This window comes from Perognathus longimembris, chromosome 10, assembly GCF_023159225.1.
Source record: "Perognathus longimembris pacificus isolate PPM17 chromosome 10, ASM2315922v1, whole genome shotgun sequence".
NCBI classification, from domain to species: Eukaryota; Metazoa; Chordata; class Mammalia; order Rodentia; family Heteromyidae; genus Perognathus; species Perognathus longimembris.
The window spans coordinates 65,245,163-65,266,888 of NC_063170.1; the positions used below are offsets into that span (position 1 = coordinate 65,245,163).

At 51.3% G+C, this 21,726-nt stretch overlaps 1 protein-coding gene and 1 long non-coding RNA gene across 15 annotated transcripts in view; one reads left to right on the plus strand and one right to left on the minus strand.

Moving 5' to 3' along the window:
* Itpr1 (inositol 1,4,5-trisphosphate receptor type 1) overlaps positions 1-21,726 on the plus strand; it is a 292,664-nt gene that overhangs the window by 261,698 nt on the left and 9,240 nt on the right. For all 14 annotated transcript variants that reach the window (XM_048356179.1, XM_048356178.1, XM_048356180.1 and 11 more), the window contains 5 exons: positions 742-937; positions 2,165-2,257; positions 3,186-3,325; positions 3,673-3,838; positions 6,445-6,605. In XM_048356179.1, the coding sequence (XP_048212136.1) occupies positions 742-937; positions 2,165-2,257; positions 3,186-3,325; positions 3,673-3,838; positions 6,445-6,605 (756 nt within the window). The remainder of the gene's footprint in view (positions 1-741; positions 938-2,164; positions 2,258-3,185; positions 3,326-3,672; positions 3,839-6,444; positions 6,606-21,726) is intronic.
* On the minus strand, positions 382-20,196 carry LOC125358765. Its single transcript, XR_007212392.1, has 4 exons — positions 19,925-20,196; positions 10,098-10,103; positions 6,104-6,105; positions 382-395 (listed from the first exon to the last, which is right to left on the minus strand). It is a non-coding gene; the product is annotated as an uncharacterized LOC125358765 (long non-coding RNA).

The following is a 21,726-nucleotide window of genomic DNA, read 5'->3' on the forward strand; positions in this document are numbered from 1 at the left end:
TGCTAGGGAAGGACTATAAGTGACAAGGTTTCCTGGTGTATCACCGTCACCAGTGTCCCTGCCACGTCATAAGTAACCTTGCCCTAGTCTCTTTGTTCATCAGGAAATTGATGATTACATTTATGGTACTTACTCATCATGGGGGTGTGCTTGTGTGCTACGGTTCCCCCCCGCTTTGTTCTTTATGACAGTTACATTGTCTGGCCTGCACATAAAGGACGCAGGCCCAGAGGGACAAGGGCAGTGCCAGGCCCGTGATTGTAGTGAAACATAGTAGCTAAGATTTAACTTCTCACGAAGCCCAGAGGCTTTCCTGCTTGCACTGGCTAGCAGCAGTGCCTGCCTTCCCCACCAGCCATTCGTCTCCAGGACAGCAAGAACCAGGGTGGCTAGCCCTTAGTAGAAATGCAGAGATTGTGTCCTAATTGATGTCTGCCAAGACTCTAGCCATGCCCACTCTCCCGTCCTATGTCAAGGACATAGGACCTGCTCCGTGTACTACTTGAAGTGGTTACAATTTCTCGTCCCCCTCTTCTGTATTTATTTTCTTTCTCATTTTTACCATCTTGGGTCTCACCTGAAGGCTGGTTAGATGTTAAGTGTTCAGATCCTAATATAATGCTTTTGAGTTTCCAAAAGGGTGAATGGGGGCTATAGACTATGTTTCCATTATGGGATAATGATGCGCATCTAATAGAGAGGCTTCTTAACAATCCTCCTGTTCTTTTCTTGTTTTTGAAGCTTTTTGATTTAGTATACAGAGAAGAGACTTTGCTTAATGTCATTAAAAGCGTCACCCGCAATGGACGGTCTATCATCTTGACAGCGGTGCTGGCTCTCATCCTGGTTTACCTGTTTTCAATAGTGGGATATCTTTTCTTCAAGGATGATTTTATCTTGGAAGTAGATAGGTTGCCCAATGAAACAGCCATTCCAGGTGGGTTCATGGTTAATGTTAAAGCTATTTTCTAGAGAGAGAATGATGTATGGTACTTACAGAGTAACATGTTGAATTAAAACTCCTTTTGTACAACTACTTGAGGATAATTGTTTTTAATTTCCTAATCATAACTGAACCAGAGAAAATAATGACTTTAGGAATACATTTATCTTCCTAATACCAGATTATGAAATGTGAAACCTGGATTTTTTGAAAGCATAGGAGTATGCATGTCCTAGGTTTCATAAATCGACTTCTAGGAATGTATATTTAAGAGGGGGAAAAAAACCTGCTTAGAGCTCATGTGGAGGTAATTACCTAGAAGAAGGCTCGGTGCAGTGTGCGATCTGGGGAAATGTGGATGAAAGGAAGTGTTCGGTCAGCCTGTGGTCCATTGTATAGAATGCCCTGCACTTAGGAAACAGCCTTAGAAAGCTGCATGCTGAAGTCCCAAGAACTGTTTGTGGGAAGTTACAGGAGAATAGTAAGAGCATACTTTTTCATTAAAAAGTTGCTAAGTGTTCAAAATGTGGGCAAATGGCACGGGGGACAGCTAGCAGTGGCTTTCTCTGGGGCCCTTTCTATAGTCAGCTTTTATAGAGAGCTGCTGCAGTGTTTATACACAGCAAAGGCAGACTTCCAATTTTAATAGGAAACAGCGACTTGAACCGAGAGCCCGTCTCTCAATTATAGAAGCTGCCACTACTTTGATTTGGGGTCCGGTAGCCAGGCTCCCCAAGTCCCAGGAAGAAACAGCAAATGTGACCATCGAGTCAGTTGTCCCAATTCCGTCGCTTGGTGTGGAACTCCCGCCCCCAGCAGACAGTGAGCGGCCCCGGGCCCTCACCTGTCTTCATTCTGGACAAAACTCCAGGTCTCCCCTTCATGCTTATTGATGCTCCTCAGGCCAACTTTTCCCTTGAATCTTCCTGGAGTCTGTACGTTCAGTAATTTCTGCCTTAAGAGGCTCCGCAGTTTGTCCTTAAAGTTAGAGAGGTGCTATTTAAGTGCGATGTTTCTAGTAAGCCTGCAAGAGTTGACATTTTTTGGCGTTTTTCCCGTCCAGATCACCAAATGGGAGTATAAATCACATCTCTGCTTTGAATTTATATGCAAGATTGGAGGGTGTTATTTATGTAAAGGATTGTTTAATCAGCCGTGAATTGGGGGACGTCAAACATTTTAACCATATGCTGTTTGTTACAAAATTCCCTTCTCTCTCAGAAACCAGCGAGAGTTTGGCAAGAGAGTTCCTGTACTCTGACGTGTGCAGAGCGGAGACAGGGGAGAACTGCTCCTCTCCCACACCGAAGGAAGGTAGGACACTGGGCTTTCTGCCCCACATCACCACCAGATGCCTCACCAGGGGTGGTGCAGGGGGCATTGGATGCAGTGAGAACAGATACACTGCTCAGAAGTACAACCAAGGGTCCAAGAGAGATGGGGGACACGGGGGGGGGGGGGCAGGGTGTGGGAAGGATCATCTGCCTACTGGAGTCAGCCATGACTTGATGACCAGTGTACGTCAGAGACCGTGTTGTTCTGTGGGGTGGAGGAGGCGGGCAGGTAAACAGGTGACCCCTGCAGTGTCTCACTGGCTGGGGGTCTGGGTGCAGCGCAGAGGGTAGACACCCAGGCGATGTCTAAGGTGAAACAGAGGAGTCACAGGCAAAGGCAGGCAGGTAGGTCTTCTAGAGAGAGGAAGTGACATGATATGATGAGATCTTTGCTTTAGCATGACCATCCTCACTGTCTGGAGGAGGGGATGGGGGGGGTCACATGGTTCTTCCTCCCAAAACCAGTCCGATAAACAATCTCCAGTGCCAAGCCATGCATCCAGTGGGCCCACTGGAAATCTAGCCATATGTCAACCCCTATAGTCCTGATGTGAAACAGGGCCGGTCTGTCACCCAAGAAGCAAGACATCTGTAATGCGGAGTACTTAGTAAAATGTCCCTGAAGCCCAAATACTGTTGTGTTCACGAGTGTGGTTAGAGCTCAACATTTGCAGACAGGGAACATTTTAATCTTAGTAGAGGGAGATCAGTGCTGTCGTAACTTGAGGCACTTTCAGGGGTGAGGGCTAAGATGGCCCTCGCTGTGCTAATAAGAGAGCTCTAGCTTTGTGCTCCACGAATCTGACCCTCGACTGCTTAGTTCTCCCTCTCTAAGAAGTACCTTTGCAGACTTGAGGCGTCGCTCCTCCTCTTGGCTTTAACCCTGTCCTGACTCGCCCTGCTCACAGCGCTGGTCCCTGTGGAGGAAACGGAGCAGGACCAGGAGCACACGTGCGAGACACTGCTGATGTGCATCGTCACGGTGCTGAGTCACGGGCTGCGGAGCGGGGGCGGCGTGGGAGATGTGCTCCGGAAGCCATCAAAGGAGGTACACAGATCGGGTGGGAAGAGCACGGGGGGGGGGGGGGGGCATGGGGCCATGGCACTGATGGGAACTGAAGAAGCCGAGCCCTGCGGGGTGGCCTGCCACATGGGTTCTCCAGTCCCTGGACTTAGCTTGTCTCCTTTCAGGGCCGGGTCTGCCCACCCCCAGCACATTTCCAGACGCAACCAGAACCTTTGGGTGTCATCCCACAACACTTGGGAAATTCCCAATGGGGGTGTGAACAGAGAAGCCGTTGTGCCCAGTTTCACAAAGGGACATGGGTCCAGCTGGAATAGGCCCAAGCTCTGCAGGTCAGGGATCCCCTGACTTGTGTCTCCTCTGTGCTCTAGGAGCCCCTCTTTGCTGCGAGAGTGATCTATGACCTCCTGTTCTTCTTCATGGTCATCATTATCGTCCTCAACCTGATTTTCGGGGTCATCATTGACACCTTTGCGGATCTGAGGAGTGAGAAGCAGAAGAAGGAGGAGATCTTGAAGACCACGTGCTTCATCTGCGGTGAGTTCTCTGGCAGCCCCGCCTCAGGCCGGCTGGCACAGCACACAGCACAGCAGAGCGGGAGGAAATGTGAAGGGCAGGGCAGGGTGGGGTGGAACTTTGGCAGGGAGCAGAGCTCTACTCTGACTCTTATTTTTCTGGAAAATACTGGGAGTGTGGATAAATTCTGCACAACAGTCACCCGTCTGTCTTAGGAATTAAGTGCTAAGAGTAGAAATGTCACCACACGTAATTTAGGACAAATGCAGAGTGTCTTTGTGGCTGGGCTACCTCAGTTTCCCCTGAACCCATTCTAAGTCAGCTGGACAGGGATATTCCCACAGCCTCAGACAGGATCAAGCTCTAAGCCAAAACAGTTGCTCCTCTTAGAATAGTATGACACTTTAGGGCTTGGGCCTAGTGTGTCAGACCTGGCTTCTGACCTAGCCCCTGACATCTGCTAGCCATGTACTCAAGATCATGATCTAGCCCCTTACCTTCTTGAGCCTTTCATATAATAGGGACTGCAGTAAGGGCTTCTTTGCATTAATGAGCAAAATAGGGGAAATGATGTAAACTCCTTGGCCCAGAACACTGTAAAACTGCTCAATAAAGGTGCTTTAAGTAACCAGGCAGGTCATTTTCAGTATAACTGTGGGAAATGCATATGTAAATACCAAGTGATGCGTGGGAATCAGGATCCGAGTAATCATCTAGCAATTATGCATAATATAGTTACTAAATATAAACTCCTTCCTGATATATATATGTATATTTAAAATGAGTGTTTTCCTTTTAAACACTTCAATTCTTTGCTTTTTAGCCCCCTTCAAAGCTTTTCTTATTTTTCCCTAGTCCTGGGGCTTGAAGTCTGGGTATGGGTGCTGTCCCTAAGCTTTTTTGCTCAAAGCTAGCATTCTACCACTTGAGCTGCAGCTCTGTTGTCAGCTGTTTTAGTTAACTGGAGATAAGACTTTCTTGCCCTGGCTGGCTTTGAACCATGATCCTCAGATCTCAGCCTCCTGAGTAGCTAGGATAACAGGTATGAGCCCCTGGAGCCTGGCTATCAAACCTATTTTTTACAGTTTTTTCTTCACTTAAGTCTAGCTCTATACGCCTCACCGCAAATTCTCCAGATAGAAGTATTGTTTCTCTGTTGCTCTATTCACACACACATTTGAACTACTTGGAAGTGAGTGGCTGAACTCTTCCTTCTACATATCTCAGTATATATTTCCTAAAAACAAGACTGTTTGCTTACTTGTCTATAATATGATTATTTAGAACTTTCATTCCTTCTGACAATGTCCTTTGCAAACCGTAGGTTTGGGGTGGTATACAGTCACTGTGCTTGTAGATTGTCCCTTGGTCTGGGGCATTTCTGACATTTCCTCGTGTAGAATTGAAGTGAGGCATTTTTTTTATAGGAACATCAAACATGTATCCTTATTCTCTTCTCAGTATGACATATCAGGAGGTACACAATTCATCGTAACTTGTGATGCTGACTTTGGTTAAGTTGGTAGTTGGCAGGTCTTAGCCTTCATAGAGTCATTCTTCGTAAAGGGATACTTTGATGCCTTCTAAATATTCTATGATTTCTCACATGAAACTTTCATGCCCTAGGTCTTGATAACCATTAAAGGTCTTAATAACCATTAGTGATTCTTGCCTGAATTTATTATTATATGGTGGCCAAACTAGCACATAATACCTTATTTTATTGTTCTTCCTGCATTTTTAAACTTTTTCCTTTTTTGTGTGTCAATCCTGGGGCTTGAAATCAGGATTTGGTTGTTGTCCCTGAGCTTCTTTTATTTATTTATTTTTTCTTCAGGCTAGTGCTCTACCATTTGAAGCACAGGGCTGGGGGTATGGCCTAGTGGTAAAGTGCTCACCTCGTACACATGAAGCCCTGGGTTCGATTCCTCAGCACCACATGTATAGAAAAAAGCCAGAAGTGGTGCTGTGGCTCAAGTGCTAGCCTTGAGCTAAAAGAAGCTTAGGGACAGTGCTCAGGCCCTGAGTTCCAGCCCCAGGACTGGCAAAAAACAAAACAAATAGTCCATTTGAACCGCAGCTCCACTTCTAGTTTGGGATGGTTAATTATAGATAAGAGTCTGCCCAAGCTGGCTTTGAACTGTGATCCTCAGATCTCAGCCTCCTGAGTAGCTAGGATTACAGGCATAAGCCACTGGTGCCTGGCCTTGTAAACTTTAAAAAAAAAAAAAAGAGGAGGAGACTTCTTAGCTGGACATCAATGGTGTTCATAGGCATAATCCTGACTACTCAGGAGGCTGGAATCAAAAGGATCATAGTTTGAGGCTAACCTGGGCAGAAAACTCCCAAGAGACTCCATTTCCAAAACAGCCAGCACAATTCAGGACTGGAGGCATGTCTCAGATAGGAGAACAGCAGCCTAACAAGCATGACACCCTGAGTTTAAATTCTAGTACTATTGTAAAAAGAGAGGGACTCCCCCCACACACATACCTATGTGCATTTCTATAACGCGAACTTGTGAATTTTGCTCCCCATGGGTTGTAATCCCTCCGTTGTGGGCGTTTTTGTTTCACGTGTGTACACTTTTGACTGAGGCGGGCTGGGCCTTGCTGTCTCCATTTTAGGCTTAGAAAGAGACAAGTTCGACAACAAAACCGTCACCTTCGAGGAGCACATCAAGGAAGAGCACAACATGTGGCACTACCTGTGCTTCATCGTCCTGGTGAAGGTGAAGGACTCCACCGAGTACACGGGGCCTGAGAGTTATGTGGCCGAGATGATCAAGGTGAGTGGCGCGGCGTCCTGCATGGGGCAGGGGGGAGGGGGGAGGGGTGGCCTTGGGGTCCCCTGGCCTGGCTTCTCAGCTCCCTCCTGCCAGCCCTGGGAGAAGTGCACACCAGAAAGCAGGCATCCGATGTTGCCTGTGGGCCCCCATGGGTGAGGGGCTGTGTCCTCTCAGGGGGTCCTCGGGTCTCCCGCACGGCTGCTGCCAGCCTGGTTCACAGGAGGAAGCAATAAGGCTCAGAGATGGATTAGCCTGGGACTGGAACTGGGGTGTTAAAACATGAAACTCCACTGCCTCGCTTCCTGTCTGTCTTGATGTTCTTTTCCTCTTGAGATCGCGTATTTTTAAACACTTGACTTGAATGAGGCCTGGTCTCTAAGGTGGGGGGGGGTGGGGTGTGATCCTCGCAAGCAGAATAAGAATGAGATAGGGTTGAGCATGATTCGCGTGTTCGAGCTCAGCCTGGCCTGCTGGGAACTGCTGTGCTAAGCCTCAGGAAGGATCGTGGACAGGAGGAACTGAAGTCAGATTCCTCTTGCTGATTGCAAGTGTGGACGGCCCAGTCCCAGCTAGAGGGGGCGGGAGCGCCTCTCCAGATGTGCTGTTCCTTCAGCCCTGGGCGCCCCAAATCCACTCACATGCTCAGGCCCTGTGGCAGAGTGGAGAGTCACGAGCTGTAGCATCAAAGGTTTTGTGCGGCACCTTGGCTCCACAGCTCACTTCCCGCCCTCCTCCCAGTGGCCCTGACCTGAGCGTCCTGCCCGCCTAGGAACCCCCGGCCCAGCCCCGCTGTGTCTCTGGCGGCTGGGCCTTCGGAGCTTTTCATGGTACGCTTGGTGAAGGCCGCTCACCACCCAGGAAGGCCCTGGGGCCCCCGCCAGCCCCCCAGTCAGCGAGGCCTGGGCCTCATCTGGGGCTCGGGAGGGGGACCCTGTGTGGATCTGTACCTTGACGTCTTTCGGGCCTCATTGGGGGCTTCTCGCCATTTGAATGCACGTCGGAATCTTCTGGAGATCTGGGCTAAAGCTCCGACTGTGACTCAGCCGTCAGGACTTAACCGTTTCCACGTCTCGTAGGGAGTGCCGGGGCTGCTGGTGTGTGAGTCACCCGCGGAGTAGCACGAATCCCACAGAGGAGACAGAACACGGTGATTTAGGAGATTACCGTCCAGACGGGCTGCCGGGGAGCCGGGGAGAGGACTCCCCATCCCGCCGCGTGTGTCCGCTTGCGTACACACTGTTCCTCCTCCACACGCAGGGCCGCCTCTGCTCCTTACCATTACCTGACGTGGGAACTGGGGGAGAGGGGGGGAGACCGGGGAGGGGGGGAGGGAGGCCTCACGGCAGAGATGACTTTTCCAAAGGATGTGGAAGGAGAGAAGAAGGGTGACCCGCGGGCCGGAGGCGCGCTGAAGGGGAGGGCAAAGGACCACGGGAGGAAGAGGGAGAGAAACGAGGGTTTGTTTCTAACCCTTGGCAGACGGGAGCCGGGCTGAGGGACATGTGCTGCCCCTCTATGGCTCGGGAGGGGCTGAGTGTGTGGAGACCCACACTCATCCCCAGTCACCTCGTTCAGACGGACGGGGAGGGCTCTGGTGGGTGCAGGAGATAAGGGACGCGGCGTCGGGCCAGGCCTGGGGTAGACACCAGCTCCACAGACGGGCTCAGGGCACAGTGCCAAGCCCTCGCTTCCTTCTTCCCCTCTGGTGACTGGCGTCAGCGGGTGAACCATTTGTCAGTGTGGATGACACGCCTGCCACGGGCGTGGGTAGTGTCTGTAGGTGCCCCTGTCTTTACCTCTTTTCTAGGGCCGGTTCTGAATTTTTCTGATCATCGCCTCACAGGGCAGTCACAGAGAACTCGGGTGCCCTTTGGGGCCTGTGTCTCAATCGCAGAGACTTACAGGAGTCTTGTGAGAAGTCACTTGACAGGGATTAAGACAGAGCGACCCCTTGCCTGCCACCCAGCCTGGGCAGAGAGCCTTGGCGGGCCGCTCCAGTGTGCTCTCCCGTGAACACCCTGCTGTGGCTGCGTGAGTTGTGCAAATGCCTGACACGAGCCCGGCGCCCGGCGCTCACACCTGTCATCCTAGCTACTCGGGAGGAGATCTGAGGATCGCAGTTCAAAGCCAGCCTTGGCAGGAAAGTCTGTGAGACTTTTATCTCCAGTTAACTATCAGAAAACCGGAAATGACACTGTGGCTGGAAGTGGCAAAGTGCTAGCTAGCCTTGAGCAAAAGACCTCAGGGACAGTACCCAGGCCCTGAGTTCAAGCTCCACAGCCGGGAAAAAAAAAAAACGCCTGACACCAGAGAGAGTTTAAGTGTGAAGATGAGAGTTTCTGGAGAGAGTGGATGCTTTGTGCGGGGAGCTGGGATGCAGAGGAATGTCAGGGCTCCCCCCTAGAAGGCAGGGCCGGCCAGCCAGCACCGCTGGCTGTGGAGTCTCCACTAGGAGAATCAGCCACGGCAGCAGGGGACAGCGCTGTCACCAGAGGAAGGGAAGGGAAGCAGGGGCTCGCCACACCTCTGTGTCCCCAGAGCCATCTTAAAGACAGGCCGTGTCCAGGAAAGCCCCAGGTGCCTAATGGTGGCACACGGGGGGTGTTTAGTCCTGTCCCGCTTCTCCTTTAGTCCATGATTTCAGATCCTAAAGCTTCCATAACGTTTCCGAATTCTGTCTGGAAACTGCCTACATCAAGATGACAGGACCTCTCCTCTCTATGAAGAAAAACTGTGTGTCCCTTGCCATCCCTGGAGGGGGAGAAAAAGAGACACCCGAAGAAGTGGGGCTTCCAGCAGAGAAGTGTTTGCCAGCCATTCACCCACAAGTTAATACTCAGTGAAGCATTTCGAAAGGCCTTGTGTTCTCTTCTCTACTCCTTGGCTCATCCCCTCTCCTGCTTGGTCAAAAGAAGGCCAGGCTGCTGCCTCCTAGGCCCCTCCTTTCCCAGGGATTACACCTGGAAGCAGAAGATAAAGATGTGAGCTTCTCTGCTCCGTCCTAGATTTGCAGCTCCCAAGGCCTTGCTAGCCTGAGTTTCCAGTTTGTAAATCAGGATGACTAGCATGTCATACATTCATTTCATGTGGCCGTGAAATACAGTGGAGATCTGGCAGGTGGCAGACACTCGTGGGTGGCTTGACCACTGGGCCACAAGGTGACCCCGAGAGCCGCCGCAAGCTCCCTTTCCTGCAGTTCCAGGACTAGCTGAGATAGTTGGCTGGCAAGAGAAATCAGAAGGGACATCTTGATTCTTAGAAACTTCCTTCCTTGGAAAAGTCTCTGTGTCTTCCTCTTTTTCAAGTGTTGGAATGTTCTTGAATTTGGAGGCCAGGAATGTCTGGTGTGGTCAGTCTTCTCCCCTGTGTCAGACAGAGACACTTCTGAACGCCGTGCCTGTGTTCAGGGGTGACCACGTGCCTTCGCTGTGCAGCTGGAAGGCTTCCGTGGGTCTGGGAACTGGTGCCTGCGTTCTCTGGCTGCGTCCTGACGTGGGCCTCCGATGCGAGGTGGCCCCGTGTCCTTACGACGCACCTCGTGTCCACAGTTCACGTGGGAGGTGCTCTGCCGTGTCAGTCCCCTCCTTTCCCAGGCAGGCTGTGCGTTCCGGGCCGTGCCCCATACTGTCTTTCCTGCACTGGAACTTGAGTCTTGGTGGCAGCCTTTTAGAGAAGCAGGCTTTATTAGCTTTGATCTGTATTTAAATTTCCACAGTAATCTGTATGCCGTGTGTCTTTTTTGTTTTAAGTATAATTTTAGCACTCTTCATGCCATAGAACTGAGAATGTGTGTTGGTGCGTAGATGGTAGTGAGACAGGCCGTACTGTTAGATGGGAATTTCATCATGCTACTTTTCCTTAGAGAAGTTAGGACTACCCCAATGGCACATTACTGGTGAGAGATCAAATCAGCGATTTCCAGTGAAGACATAAGAGCCCCTCTCCTTTTTTTTTTTTTTTGTAACTACAATGAGGAATAAGAGAGTAGATTGAATAATAAAGACCAAACAATAACTGAACTAGAGGTATCTCTTTTGTTAATGAAATAAAGATTTCATCGCTGCCTTGGGGATTCTGCTGCTTAAGTGTTGAGGGGTGTGTTTCTGAGTGAATTGAGTATCAATAAAAATAAGTTGGCAGTCAGAGTAGTGTTTGTCTGCTGGTATCTTGGGCTGCTGTGGCCTTTTCTGTCCTCCAAGATGGCGTGTCCATTGGTGGTTGCTGAGGAAGGCCCGACCTCCCCACGGAGGCTTGAGTGGCCCACGAGTGCTCGGCGCTGGCTAGTAACGGGCTGTGCTCAGCTGCCGGGGTTAGGTCTGATTGGCTAATAACTAAGAACAGGTTGTCTTTAATGGGCAGGTGTGACCTCGTGCTTTCGGTTTACAGCTGAACGACATCCTCCACACAGCTTAATGGAGGGCCCCGTTACTGCTGCTCAGATGGGAGCCTCACACTCAGAAAGGCCGAGCAGCGTCTTCGGGGTCACACAGCTGCTGCGCTGGAGCTGCTGAGTCAGATCTCAGCCTCACGCGGTCTCCACCTGCCCGCGCGCGCGCGCGCTCGCTCGGGATAAGATTACCTGTGCACTCTGCCCCGCCCTCTCCCGGGAGCCTGCAGCCTGGGTCATCTGCCTGAGGCTGCTCCCCCCTTCCCCCAGGACCGGCTCATCTCTCTTGCTCTGGAGGCCGTGAAAGAGGATCTCCTAGGTACTGCTGACTGGCTGATGCATAAATCAACAGGACAGGCGCCTTGGGGTGGGATGGGGGCCTCTTCCTCCCAGCTGCTGCCCGACTCCCACAGGACCACCTCACGTGCCCCAGAGGGTGTGGGACCGGAGGCAGAAGACGCTGGAGGGCCGTGCCTGTTCTGGCAGAACATAGATCTACAATGCCATGAAGCCCCATTGCCCTTCCTTGCACTGGAGACAAGGAATAGGTGTCCCTTGGCAGCCAGATGTGTGGGGAGTGTGGTGTCTGAACTCTCCCCGGGCTGGGCAGGGAGCAGACAGCAGACCAGAGCTCGGCAGAGCTCACACACCCCGTGACTCACCCGTGAGCATAACTCCCCAACGATCAGATAGAAGAATGTCTAATCCGTCCTTCTTTAAGCCCGATACTGGTTGAGGCAGAGACTTCTCTCAGGTCATGGGGTGCTTCATTCCTGCAAAATAAAAGGTCTTCCTAAAAGCCTATATATCAAGAAAGCAATGTAAGAGAGACTTTAGTTCCTTAAAAAAAAAAAAAAAGCCAGGTAAATTATCCAAGCAAGTTACATTAACGAGTTAGGTACTCTCAGACAGCTGACCCTAGATGTTGTTAATGTGTCTTTGATAAGGAGACACGGGAAGCAAAGTGTCAGAAAGCAATGCATGCTAACAAGGGCAAAAGATCGAGATGGGAATTGAACACCTCTCTCACTCCCTTCTGTTGGAAAGCAGAACTGGCCGTGTCTTGCACTTTTAGTAACCCCAGAGAGAGTGGGGGTACTATAAAATCTGCAGACAGGCAGGCAGGGAGGGGAGACGACTTCCTGCTGGAGTAGTCCGGGGCAGTAAGTCAAGGGGCTGGAGGAAGTAACTCAGGATAGACAGGGTTCCTGGGGGATTGTAATTAGACAGGATACGGCCCTGGATGTGGGAAGAGCTGGTGGCAGTGGCGAGCCGTGGAAGGGAAGGCCAGAGAGGAGACTGGGAAGTCAAGAGTGCCTTCATCAAACTCCTGGGACCATGAGTATCCATGCTTCAGTGTAGACAGCGCTGAATCAACAGCTGCGTGTCTAGCTCAGGAGGCTGCAAGCATTGGTTGAATGTCACCTGGACTCTGAAAGCTTAGCCCTGGGTGGGGGCCCAGCCCGTGGCTCCCAGAATGCCTCCTGAAGTTAGCTGACACCACGGCCGAGTTCAAGAATATCAGAGCGAGAGAGAAGTGGAGAGGGATTTGGCACTGGCTTGGCGGTGGCTGGAAACTGTGTGTCAGCATCCTGAGACGCACCACGGGCCAGCTGGCTGGCTAGTTGGCCGGCCAGGCCCTTGCCCCACCCTCTGCACTTGAGCTCGGGTTCATGTCAGTGGCAGCTGCACAAAGCAGTTGCTGAGCTTAAGTCTCCCCGCCCCAGCTCCTAACACGTTCTGCCCGCTAGTCTAGAGGGGTGAAGTCACCTCTGGTCCTTCTGCTGCCACTTTGCCTTCTGTTAGGAAGCCCTGGGAATCTGGGCCCTGGTTCTGCGCTGAGCTGACAACTCTGGTTTTCCACATTCGTGCTGCATGGGTGATGGGCTAGGAGCAGAACCATCATCTGCCCTATAGGAACTGAGGCGTCCGGGAATGTGGTCCACCCAGGGTTCCCGTTCATGAGCATGCAGGCTCTGAGGGCTATGGATAGAGATGGTTAGGTTGATCAGCAGGAAGCTTGTATGCAAATCCCCTGACTCTTCTCCCAGCCTGGAGCCCTCCCCTTCCTGCTTCTCCCTCACCTGGGGTACCACTTGGCCCTTCACATCTAGACATCCTAGCCATGCCCTACCCCCTGCATCTTCTGTTAAATCAAAATACTACCTTTGCTAGAGCTAGACTGTCGTGTCTACTGGAGTGTGTGACCATTTGAAAATAGCTTTATGAAAAGTACTCAACACTGTGGCTCACACCTGTACTCCAGGCGAGAGGCTGTCACCGGAGGATCTTGAGTTCAAAGCTAAAGTGAAAGCTCTGCTGCACTCGTTCATTCCAATCATTGAGGCCATGGTGAGCCGTTTCCCAGGCACCCATGAGAACAGAGAGAAAGCGAGGTCCCGAAGGGTGGCAAGAACAGACTTCAGCCTGGAAAATGAGTCAGAGGACTGGTATCATTCAGTCCATGGATCCATAATTCCTTCCCACTCTTTACAGGGCCGTCACCTGGCATGCTTGAGGAAATGTGAGCACCTGGCCTCAGGCTCTGGTCTGGGGGTGGAAAGGACTAAACGTTTGGGGTCAGAGTGCAGGGGGCAGGAAGTGGAAAATGAGGGAGCTGGGAGAAACCGCACCTGGCAGGTGAGCTCGGTCACCTTCCAGACGCGGAGCCGGGTGGCACAGCCCCCCGTCTGGGGCCACGGCGTGCCGCTCATCTTGTGAAGTCTGTGGCCAGAGATAAAAGCCACGCCGCCCGCCCGACGCTTGTTTACTAAAGAGCTGGTGGTGTCTGTGTCCAAAGGGGAGGGTGAAGGTAAGCACTTTCCCCAAAGCAAAGAGAACACAGAACTGTTAGTGCATCAAGCTCATAACAGGTCAGAGTGGAAAACTAATGGAATCCAGTGAGAATGGATGGGAAAAAAAAACCCACAGGAAATGTCCTGGTCCATTTTTCAGCTAATTGAAAATGCAAGGAAGTCGCGAAAGCAAACTTCCATGAGGCGGTTCGGCGAAAGAGCGAGTGATTAGCCTGATGGCTCTTTCTTAGGAATGGCAAAGCAGGCCAGCCCCGCCCTGGGCCCAGGCCGGCAGCCGCCCACCTGCCTCCCCTCTCCCCTGACCTCTGCTTTCCTCAGCGTGGCCGTCCCAGGTGCCCAGCCCCAGCTGCGCCATGCCAGGTGGCGAGGCCTGCTTTCTCACGGTCCCCGTGGGTACCCAGGGTGCATTTCACCTGTGGCCCCGGCATGACTTGGAGGAATGAGTCTGCAGCTGGCCCGCTCCGCTCCACAGAGATTTCATCAGAAATGGGTGCGGCTCCCTCCCTGTCTTGGCACTAGCCGGTCTTTGTTACATTGTATCATCCAAGAACAACCATTAACCAAGTCTGGGAAGGGTAATTGGTCATTGCAACCCAGCTGATGATTATATAACCATGGCCTATTTTGGTAATGTCATTCAGAGCTCCAACAGGGAAACAAGCTCAAACCCCAACTTGTGAGCAGCCTGGACAATGCTTTAGAGGTTGGGTGGGTTTAAAAAGAGAGAGAGACGGAATGAAAAGCAAGAAGTGAGCTTCCAGGAGCGGAGCACTGGTCCCAGATGGATGCCTGCGTGGGGGGCTACCTCTGACCTTGGGCAGCGACTTCACGGTTTCTAATGCTGCGCATACTGGCTTGCAGTTTACAGGACACGTCCACAGCCGTTTGACCCTTACAGTAACTAAGTACAAGTACAGTAGCTGCCGGTTTCTGTGAGCGAACGAGCTGACTCATTCACTCCATGTGTCCACACAGAAGTCACAACACACGCTCCTCAGCTTCGGATCCCCGCGCTTGCTCCGATCACTCGCGTGCGCTGCTGTGCTTAGGGTCCGTGGAACATGGGATTTTCAGAGGTGTGACCTCCATCTTCCAAAAATAAGACCTTTTTTTCTTTTTGAGCCATTTACGTCAGGGTCTGTCTCGGTATTGCACATTCTGTGCATCGGGACGAGCGTATTCCATGAATCTACATTACAGTTATAAGAACACTAAACCACTGCCCTGAAATCCTCTGTGCTTCCTGCCCATCCCGTCCCCCTCCCCACCCCCTCCCCCTCCCCCCTGCCTAGCCCTTCTCCCCTCTTGAGCCTCTGGTACCACTAATCTTGCCATGTCCGGACTTGGGATTCTTTTAAAGATTTTTTTTAACATGTAAATTTCAGTTGAGTATAATGATCATCACACAGTTTTTCACCTAGAACAAGAGCTTGTGATGTTACCGTAGTCTGGGGTAGGGGGGGCAGGGGAACGAATCCTGTGGAATGATTCTATTCTTCTCTTTCAATGTCAGCCGTCACCTAGGTCACCAAAGGGACACATGAATTAGAGAATGCCAAGGGTCCTGCATCCTGCTTTTTACAAAGTTAAGTCTTGGCTTCTGCCCTCCCCACCTCCGCCCCTCCTCTGGGCCTTTTCTCAGGAATTGAACAGGAACGTGTAGGAAGAGGAAGGGTTCTCCCCTCACCCCACTGCTCACTCCTGTCACCCTTTTGCTTGCGAAGACAAGACACGAAGCAGCGCAGCCAAGCTCCCCCTCGACGTGAAAAGGTGGCCCAGAATCTGCCTAGAGGAGCTTCGCCAGGCCAAGCGAGCCACAGCCTTTTTATCTGGAAGCCGTCTTCTCATAACTCACATTTCTGTTACCCTCAAGCTCCCCCTCAGCCTAAAAACATTTTTTTCTAATAATATTTATAGGCCATTAAAATAACAGCGCATTCAGTAAGCCACATTCCACTCTTCCGGTGATGAGCCCAATTTCCTACCTGAGCAGGCTCTGTCTGAGGAACGATGGCGTCTCAGGAGTCTTTCTTAGAACAGGCTCTTCAGTTGAACCTGGGAAGAAAAGAAAAGAAAACAAAAAACTTCTCAGAATGATTAGCATTTGCATCATACAATCCAGCACCCTTCTCTCCCGCCTTTTCTCCCTCCCTGCTTCCTCCTCTTCCTCTTTCCCTTCCTCCCTCTCCCCCCACTTTCCAGTCAAGGGCTTTGAGGGGGCTGGGCAGCGCCACCCCCAGTGTGTAACACCCCAGTGTGTTAACACCTCGGTGTAGGCCTTTGCAGGGACTTTTCCAGCTTTACCTGGAAAAGAGCTAAGCAGAAGCTCCGGGCTTGTGGTCAGCCGACTTCCGGCTGTGGCTTCAGCGAGCGTGTCTGCTCTGACAGGGGAAGCCCTGCCAGTGACGGGAACGGCCCGGCCTGGCTGCATTGTAGCAGGACCAGGGCAGACGGCGCCTCATGACATTGGCATGTGAGATGCCCAAAGCAAGGAGAGTTAGGGACGCTCCGAGGGGTGTCTCAGACCCAGAGAGACAGATCCTCTGTGGTCCCCCAGCCCCCCCCTCACCCCCACCACAAACACATACTCATCCCAAAACCAGTTCACGTACAAACAAAATGTCTCCGTTGAAGATTGATTTTTCCCAAAACTGCACTAGAAGCCAAGACAGTGAGCCATGGTTTTGATCCTGAATAGATTTTTTTTTTCATTTTCTGGCACAATTATGCAAACACTGCTAGGCCTTCCGACTCGGGCTGGTGGAGAGCTGTGGGTGACAGGCTTTGCTGGAATAATTTAGCACTCCGACAAGCTCAGCATTTTCTAAGCAAGCCTTAGCTGAATAAAAAGTCACAGGATTTAGGTGTTCGCTCTCTGCTCCTACACTAGAGATTGGAATAGTCTAAACATTTTAATTTGGAGCTGCAGCTTCTCCGTGCAGGGGCGAACCTGTTGGCGAGGAGCGTTAGTGACACCGCGGTGGAGCGCTTCATCTGAAGGAGCAGGATGCAAAACCCACTGGAAATTGAGAGAACAGTCTGGCTAGAATTGCTAATTAATTTTAACTACTGGGTAATTTGATATTTGACTTGACAGCCCAGATGATTATTTAATTAAAATACTGCCAAGGCTGGGCCCGCCCGTGGCTCATGCCTGTAATCCTAGCTCCTCAGGAAGCAGAGATCCGAGGATCTCTGGTTCAAAGCCGGCCCAGGCCGAAGACTCCATAAGACTATTATTGCCAAAAACAGAAGTAGCGCTGTGGCTCAAGTGGTAGAGCATCAACTCTGAGCCAAAATGCTAAGGAAACAGTGCCCAGGCCCTGAGTTTATACCCCAGCACTGGCAAGAAGAAAATAAAATACTAGCGATAGCTGGGATCTCGAATTCAAGGGTCTGCTCATTTCAGTGCCGGCTACCCAGGCTACCTGGATTCTGTGTAGTGTGAGTTAGGAACTTAGGAACTTAGACAGTGATGTCTTTGCATGCAAGGTCTCCTGGAACATGGAGGATGAAGGCATCTCCCTGGGGTCCGAGTTCATGGCCCAGAGAGGCCTGTGACCTTTCTGGGGGCCGGGGGTGGGGGTGGGGAGGTTCTCTTTAAAGTTGGATCCAGTTTCATGCTTTGCTCCAGGTCCTCGCAGTGGGGTGTACAGGTGTTGGGTGCTCTCCCACAGCGGTTTCTGCTCAGGGCTGGTGTTGTACTGCTTGAGCCACACCTCTACTTCCAGCTTTTTGGTGATAATTGAAGATAAGGGTCTCACAGGCTTTCCTGCCTGGGCTGACCCAGAGCCACGATCTTTGGATGCATTGTCTCTGCCTGTGTACTCCTCCCATAGAACATTCATGTCCCAGGATTGCACACCCAGCAAGGGAAAATTGCCCATTTCAGTGCCTCCCCTTCTCTGCTAGAGCAAGTGGCAGCCTCGTTGGCCAGTGCCCCTTTCACACCCTTACCATTCCCTGGGGACTCGTGTCTCGGAGCTAGAGCTTCTCCAGCTCCGGAGCTCCAGAGACCAAACCCACAGCCTGAGCCCTGCCCCAGACTCAGCCCATAGGACTGTCCTTGAACTACACACGCTGCAGGCAGCCCTCCCCCCAACCCCCTTCCCCTGGTCCTCCTCATCTCACCTCCCCCCCCCCCCCCAGGTCCTCCTCATCTCAGCCCTGAGCTGAGAACAGAAATTGAAACTAGCAGGGCGCCTGTCATCCTAGCTACTCAGGCAGCCGAGATCTGAGGGCCACAGTTCAAAGCCAACCCCAGACAGGGAAGTCTGTGAGACTATCGCTCATGAACCACCCAAGAGTGAGAAGTGGAGCTGTGGTTCAAGTGGTAGAGTGCTAGCCTTGAGCACAAAAACTCAGGGACAGTGTCCGGTTGCTGAATTCAAGACTGACACCCTGCCCCTCCCCCCCCCCCCCACACACATTCAGGAAGCAGTTCTTGAGTGGGGGAAGTCTGCATTTTGTGTTTGTTCAGAGACCTTTCTGAAGTCGTTGCTGCGAGAGGCGGGTGGGAATCACATATGCCATGAAAGAAGATGGGAATCCGCCACCAAAAAAGCATCCTCGTTTTAATCTGTCACCATGCAGTCACTTGTTATTAGAATTAAGAAGATACAGTGTTCGCTGAACTTTAAGCTGTGTGCAGACTCACATGGATCTTCTGGAGTTTTCTGAAGACCCCATTCATGCAGTCAGGCTCTTTTGGAAATCTGCACTTCCTATTTTTATAGAGGGTTTGCTAAGCAAATGAACATATGAGAGACTGGAGAGCCAGATTTTTGATGAATTCACTAACTTTTTAGGCTTTGCAGCATATATTCACACATCAGTAATAAGTTACAACAGATGAGTTCTGGTTACTTGCTAGCTCAGTGTTCGTACCCACCCCCTCCCATCTGATCAGGCCGGGGCGTCCTCATCCCAGTCTCTCCCGCCCCTCTCTCGCCCTTCCCGCCCCCTGCCTAGCCATTCACTTCCGACCCAGCCCCTCCGTCTCTCCCAGCTCCAGCCACCCAGGGCCACCTCCACCTGTGCCCTAGGCTGGAGGGGCAAAGGGAGCTGCCTCCACGTTTGACACCAGCAGAGCCAAGGGCTGACCTCCTTCAGGCCCGCGCCTTCCACGGACAGGGTTCTAGGCATCCAGCCACTGGCTGTTGGTTCTGTCTTTTCAAGGTCCACTCCTTAAGTAAGGAGCCCTGTCTCATCGCTGTAGGTATCCAAGCCATTTCTCCCTTCCAGGATGCACGGACCTGGTCTGTCTGGGAGGCCCACGGTTGTATCTTGCACTGAGATGCTGTTGCATCTTACTCTTCTACCCCATGCACCAAGCATGTGGAGATCCAGAAGGATCTGTAAAATTTGTTGTATTTCTTTAAAAAAAAATACTTTCAAGGCTTATACTGCTTATGTGAATTCAAATAAGTATTAAATACCCCCAGTTATCTTCAGTTATAACTTATAATTGCAGGCACTAGAAGATGATTCTCAGGATCTCCTTTAAAAAAAAAAAAACAAAAAACAAATAGCCATTCACGGGGTTTAGGTGGCTCATCTTGTAATCCCGACTACGCAGGAGGCTGATGTGAGGATTACTGTTTGGCCCAGACCCCGTATCTCCAGTTATCACCAAAAGGCAGGAAGTAGAGCTGTGACTCAAGTGATAGAGCACTAGCCTTGAGAAAAACAGCTCAGGGGCGGCGCCCAAGCCCTGAGCTCAAGCCCCAGGACTGGCTAAGAAAAGAAAAAGAAAAAAAAGAGTCACGAGTCCCACCTCCCCCCCGGGGGCCACACCACTCTCCCTTTCAAGAGCTCCGTTTCCTTGTGTTTTACACACAGAAGTGGGCACACACACGGGTGTGACAGCGGATCTGTAGACGCCTTCCTGAGTCACATTCTGTCATATCTTAAATGGGGGAGGGGGCAGTCCACAGGCTCTACAGAGTCCGAAAGGGCAAATGGGGCGTTTTGGTCTTTTCAATTTGTTCTCTCGAAATTCCTAGCAGCCGCAGTAGGTATGGAGGGCCTCGGTGGCTGGGGTCGGCCTCCCTTGGGGTCTCTGCGGCTTTGGATTTTGACTTGGTCACGGTCCTTACCATGTCTCCTCCTCTCACGGGGCTGTTCGCCAGGCCTCGGCCCCTCCACAGTGCTGCCTTCCGGAAAACCGGGCATCACACAGCCCTGGAGCGTGGGGCTATCTCCTTGGTGGGCAGACAGATGGACATTCAGTCTAACCAGTGCTAAGTCAACGGCGCTCCTTAGTAGGGGGCTGGTGACTTTTCTAGCAAAGGAACACTTCCGATTTTTAAGGCGGCACCTTAAAGGGGGCTGTTTTGTTGTATGATCTTTGCGCCCGTGACTCTATTATAGGCACAAACTGATGAAAATGAACACAGACAGGCTAACTTGAAGTCACGTGCAAGTCAAGTGCTTCTCTCCAGACAGGAAGATGGGCACTGCCTTTTGTTCCCCCGGCGGTAGCTGCAAAGCACACACTGGTCAAGCCTGGGTGATCGGGGCCCAGACAGGAATGAGCACCTGCCTCCATCCTTCCTCCCACGGGACTGGGGATCTGCCGGTGTTGTGGTCCCAGGAGGCAGCGGGGCAGTGAGCTCCTGGTCGTCTGTGCACCCTGGCATCTTACGCAATTGCTCTCAAATCCACGTAACGCCCCAGTGGAAGGTGGGGTGCCCTCTGAAATTTTGTGCAACCGGTTCTTCTACCTTACGGGGGAGTGCCTTGGGTCCACGGCGGAATGATCTCACTCGATGTGTGACATTTAGACTCGTCTCATGGAATTCTTACTTTTTTAATGTGAAATATGCTGGCCCCTCCTATTAGAAACAGCAGGGGTTCCGAAAGTCTGGCCCATGGGCCAACTCCAGTCTGCCACCGCCATTTTGAAATGCTTTATTAGAACACTTCCACAGCTACTTCTTTATATATTATTGGGGTGGGGGGTGGGGCTCATAGACCAGCACAGTAATTGCAGAGCCCATATGGACATTGAAGCCAAGCATATTTACTACCAGAAAACAATGACTCTACAGGAAAATGTGGCTGACTCATAATGTGCATAAAGTAACAATAGTGCATTTGGGGGTGGCGGGGGGGGGGGCGGGTGAGGCTGGTGAGAAGGGGGGATGATTGGATTCGTTTCAAAAACTCTGTTTATCCTGACAGGAGGGAACTGGTCCAGGTGAGAATGGTAGCACATATCGAGAATCTGCCCCCTTCTTGTCCCCAGCTCCTGTTGATTAGACTTCATACAGTGAGAACTACTGTTCACAAGTATAAACTATGGCATCAGAAGGGCAGGGTGCTGACTAGGCCTGACTGGTACTACTGGGCAGCACCTACCCAGGGTAGAAGGACAGAGTGCTAAAAAAAGCCGAGGATATGATTAAGGAGCCCACTCCCCATTTTCAGCCACTCAACAACCCCCTTCCCCACGTAAACTCATAGACACAGGGAGCTATTGAAACACCAGAACCCTAAACTCCATTTTACTGCCGGTGTTTGCACATGGCTTTCCTGGCACAGTGTTTTGTAAAATACACAGCACTGTTGACGCCCTGGCACGGGCCGATTCCGAGGCAGAAAGCAGGGTGGTGCTTGGTTGCTCCGGGTCCCCGACGTGGTGGGATCCTAGCTGGAGAGGATGCAAAACACATAGCACTGAATGTCATCGACGCCGCGGAACCTGTGCACCTAAAAATGGCTCCGTTTCACATTGCCTGTTTTGCCCAAATGTGAAGCAAAACTCATCAGCCGTGAAAGTAATTTGCAAAGATCGGAGCCAGAGTAGCAATATTCAAAGTTGCTTCTAATATGAAAACCCATTTTTCTTCTATATTTAATTTTTGCAGTGAGTTCCTCTTCTAAGAATTAAGAGTTTGAGGAGGTGAGATGCTGA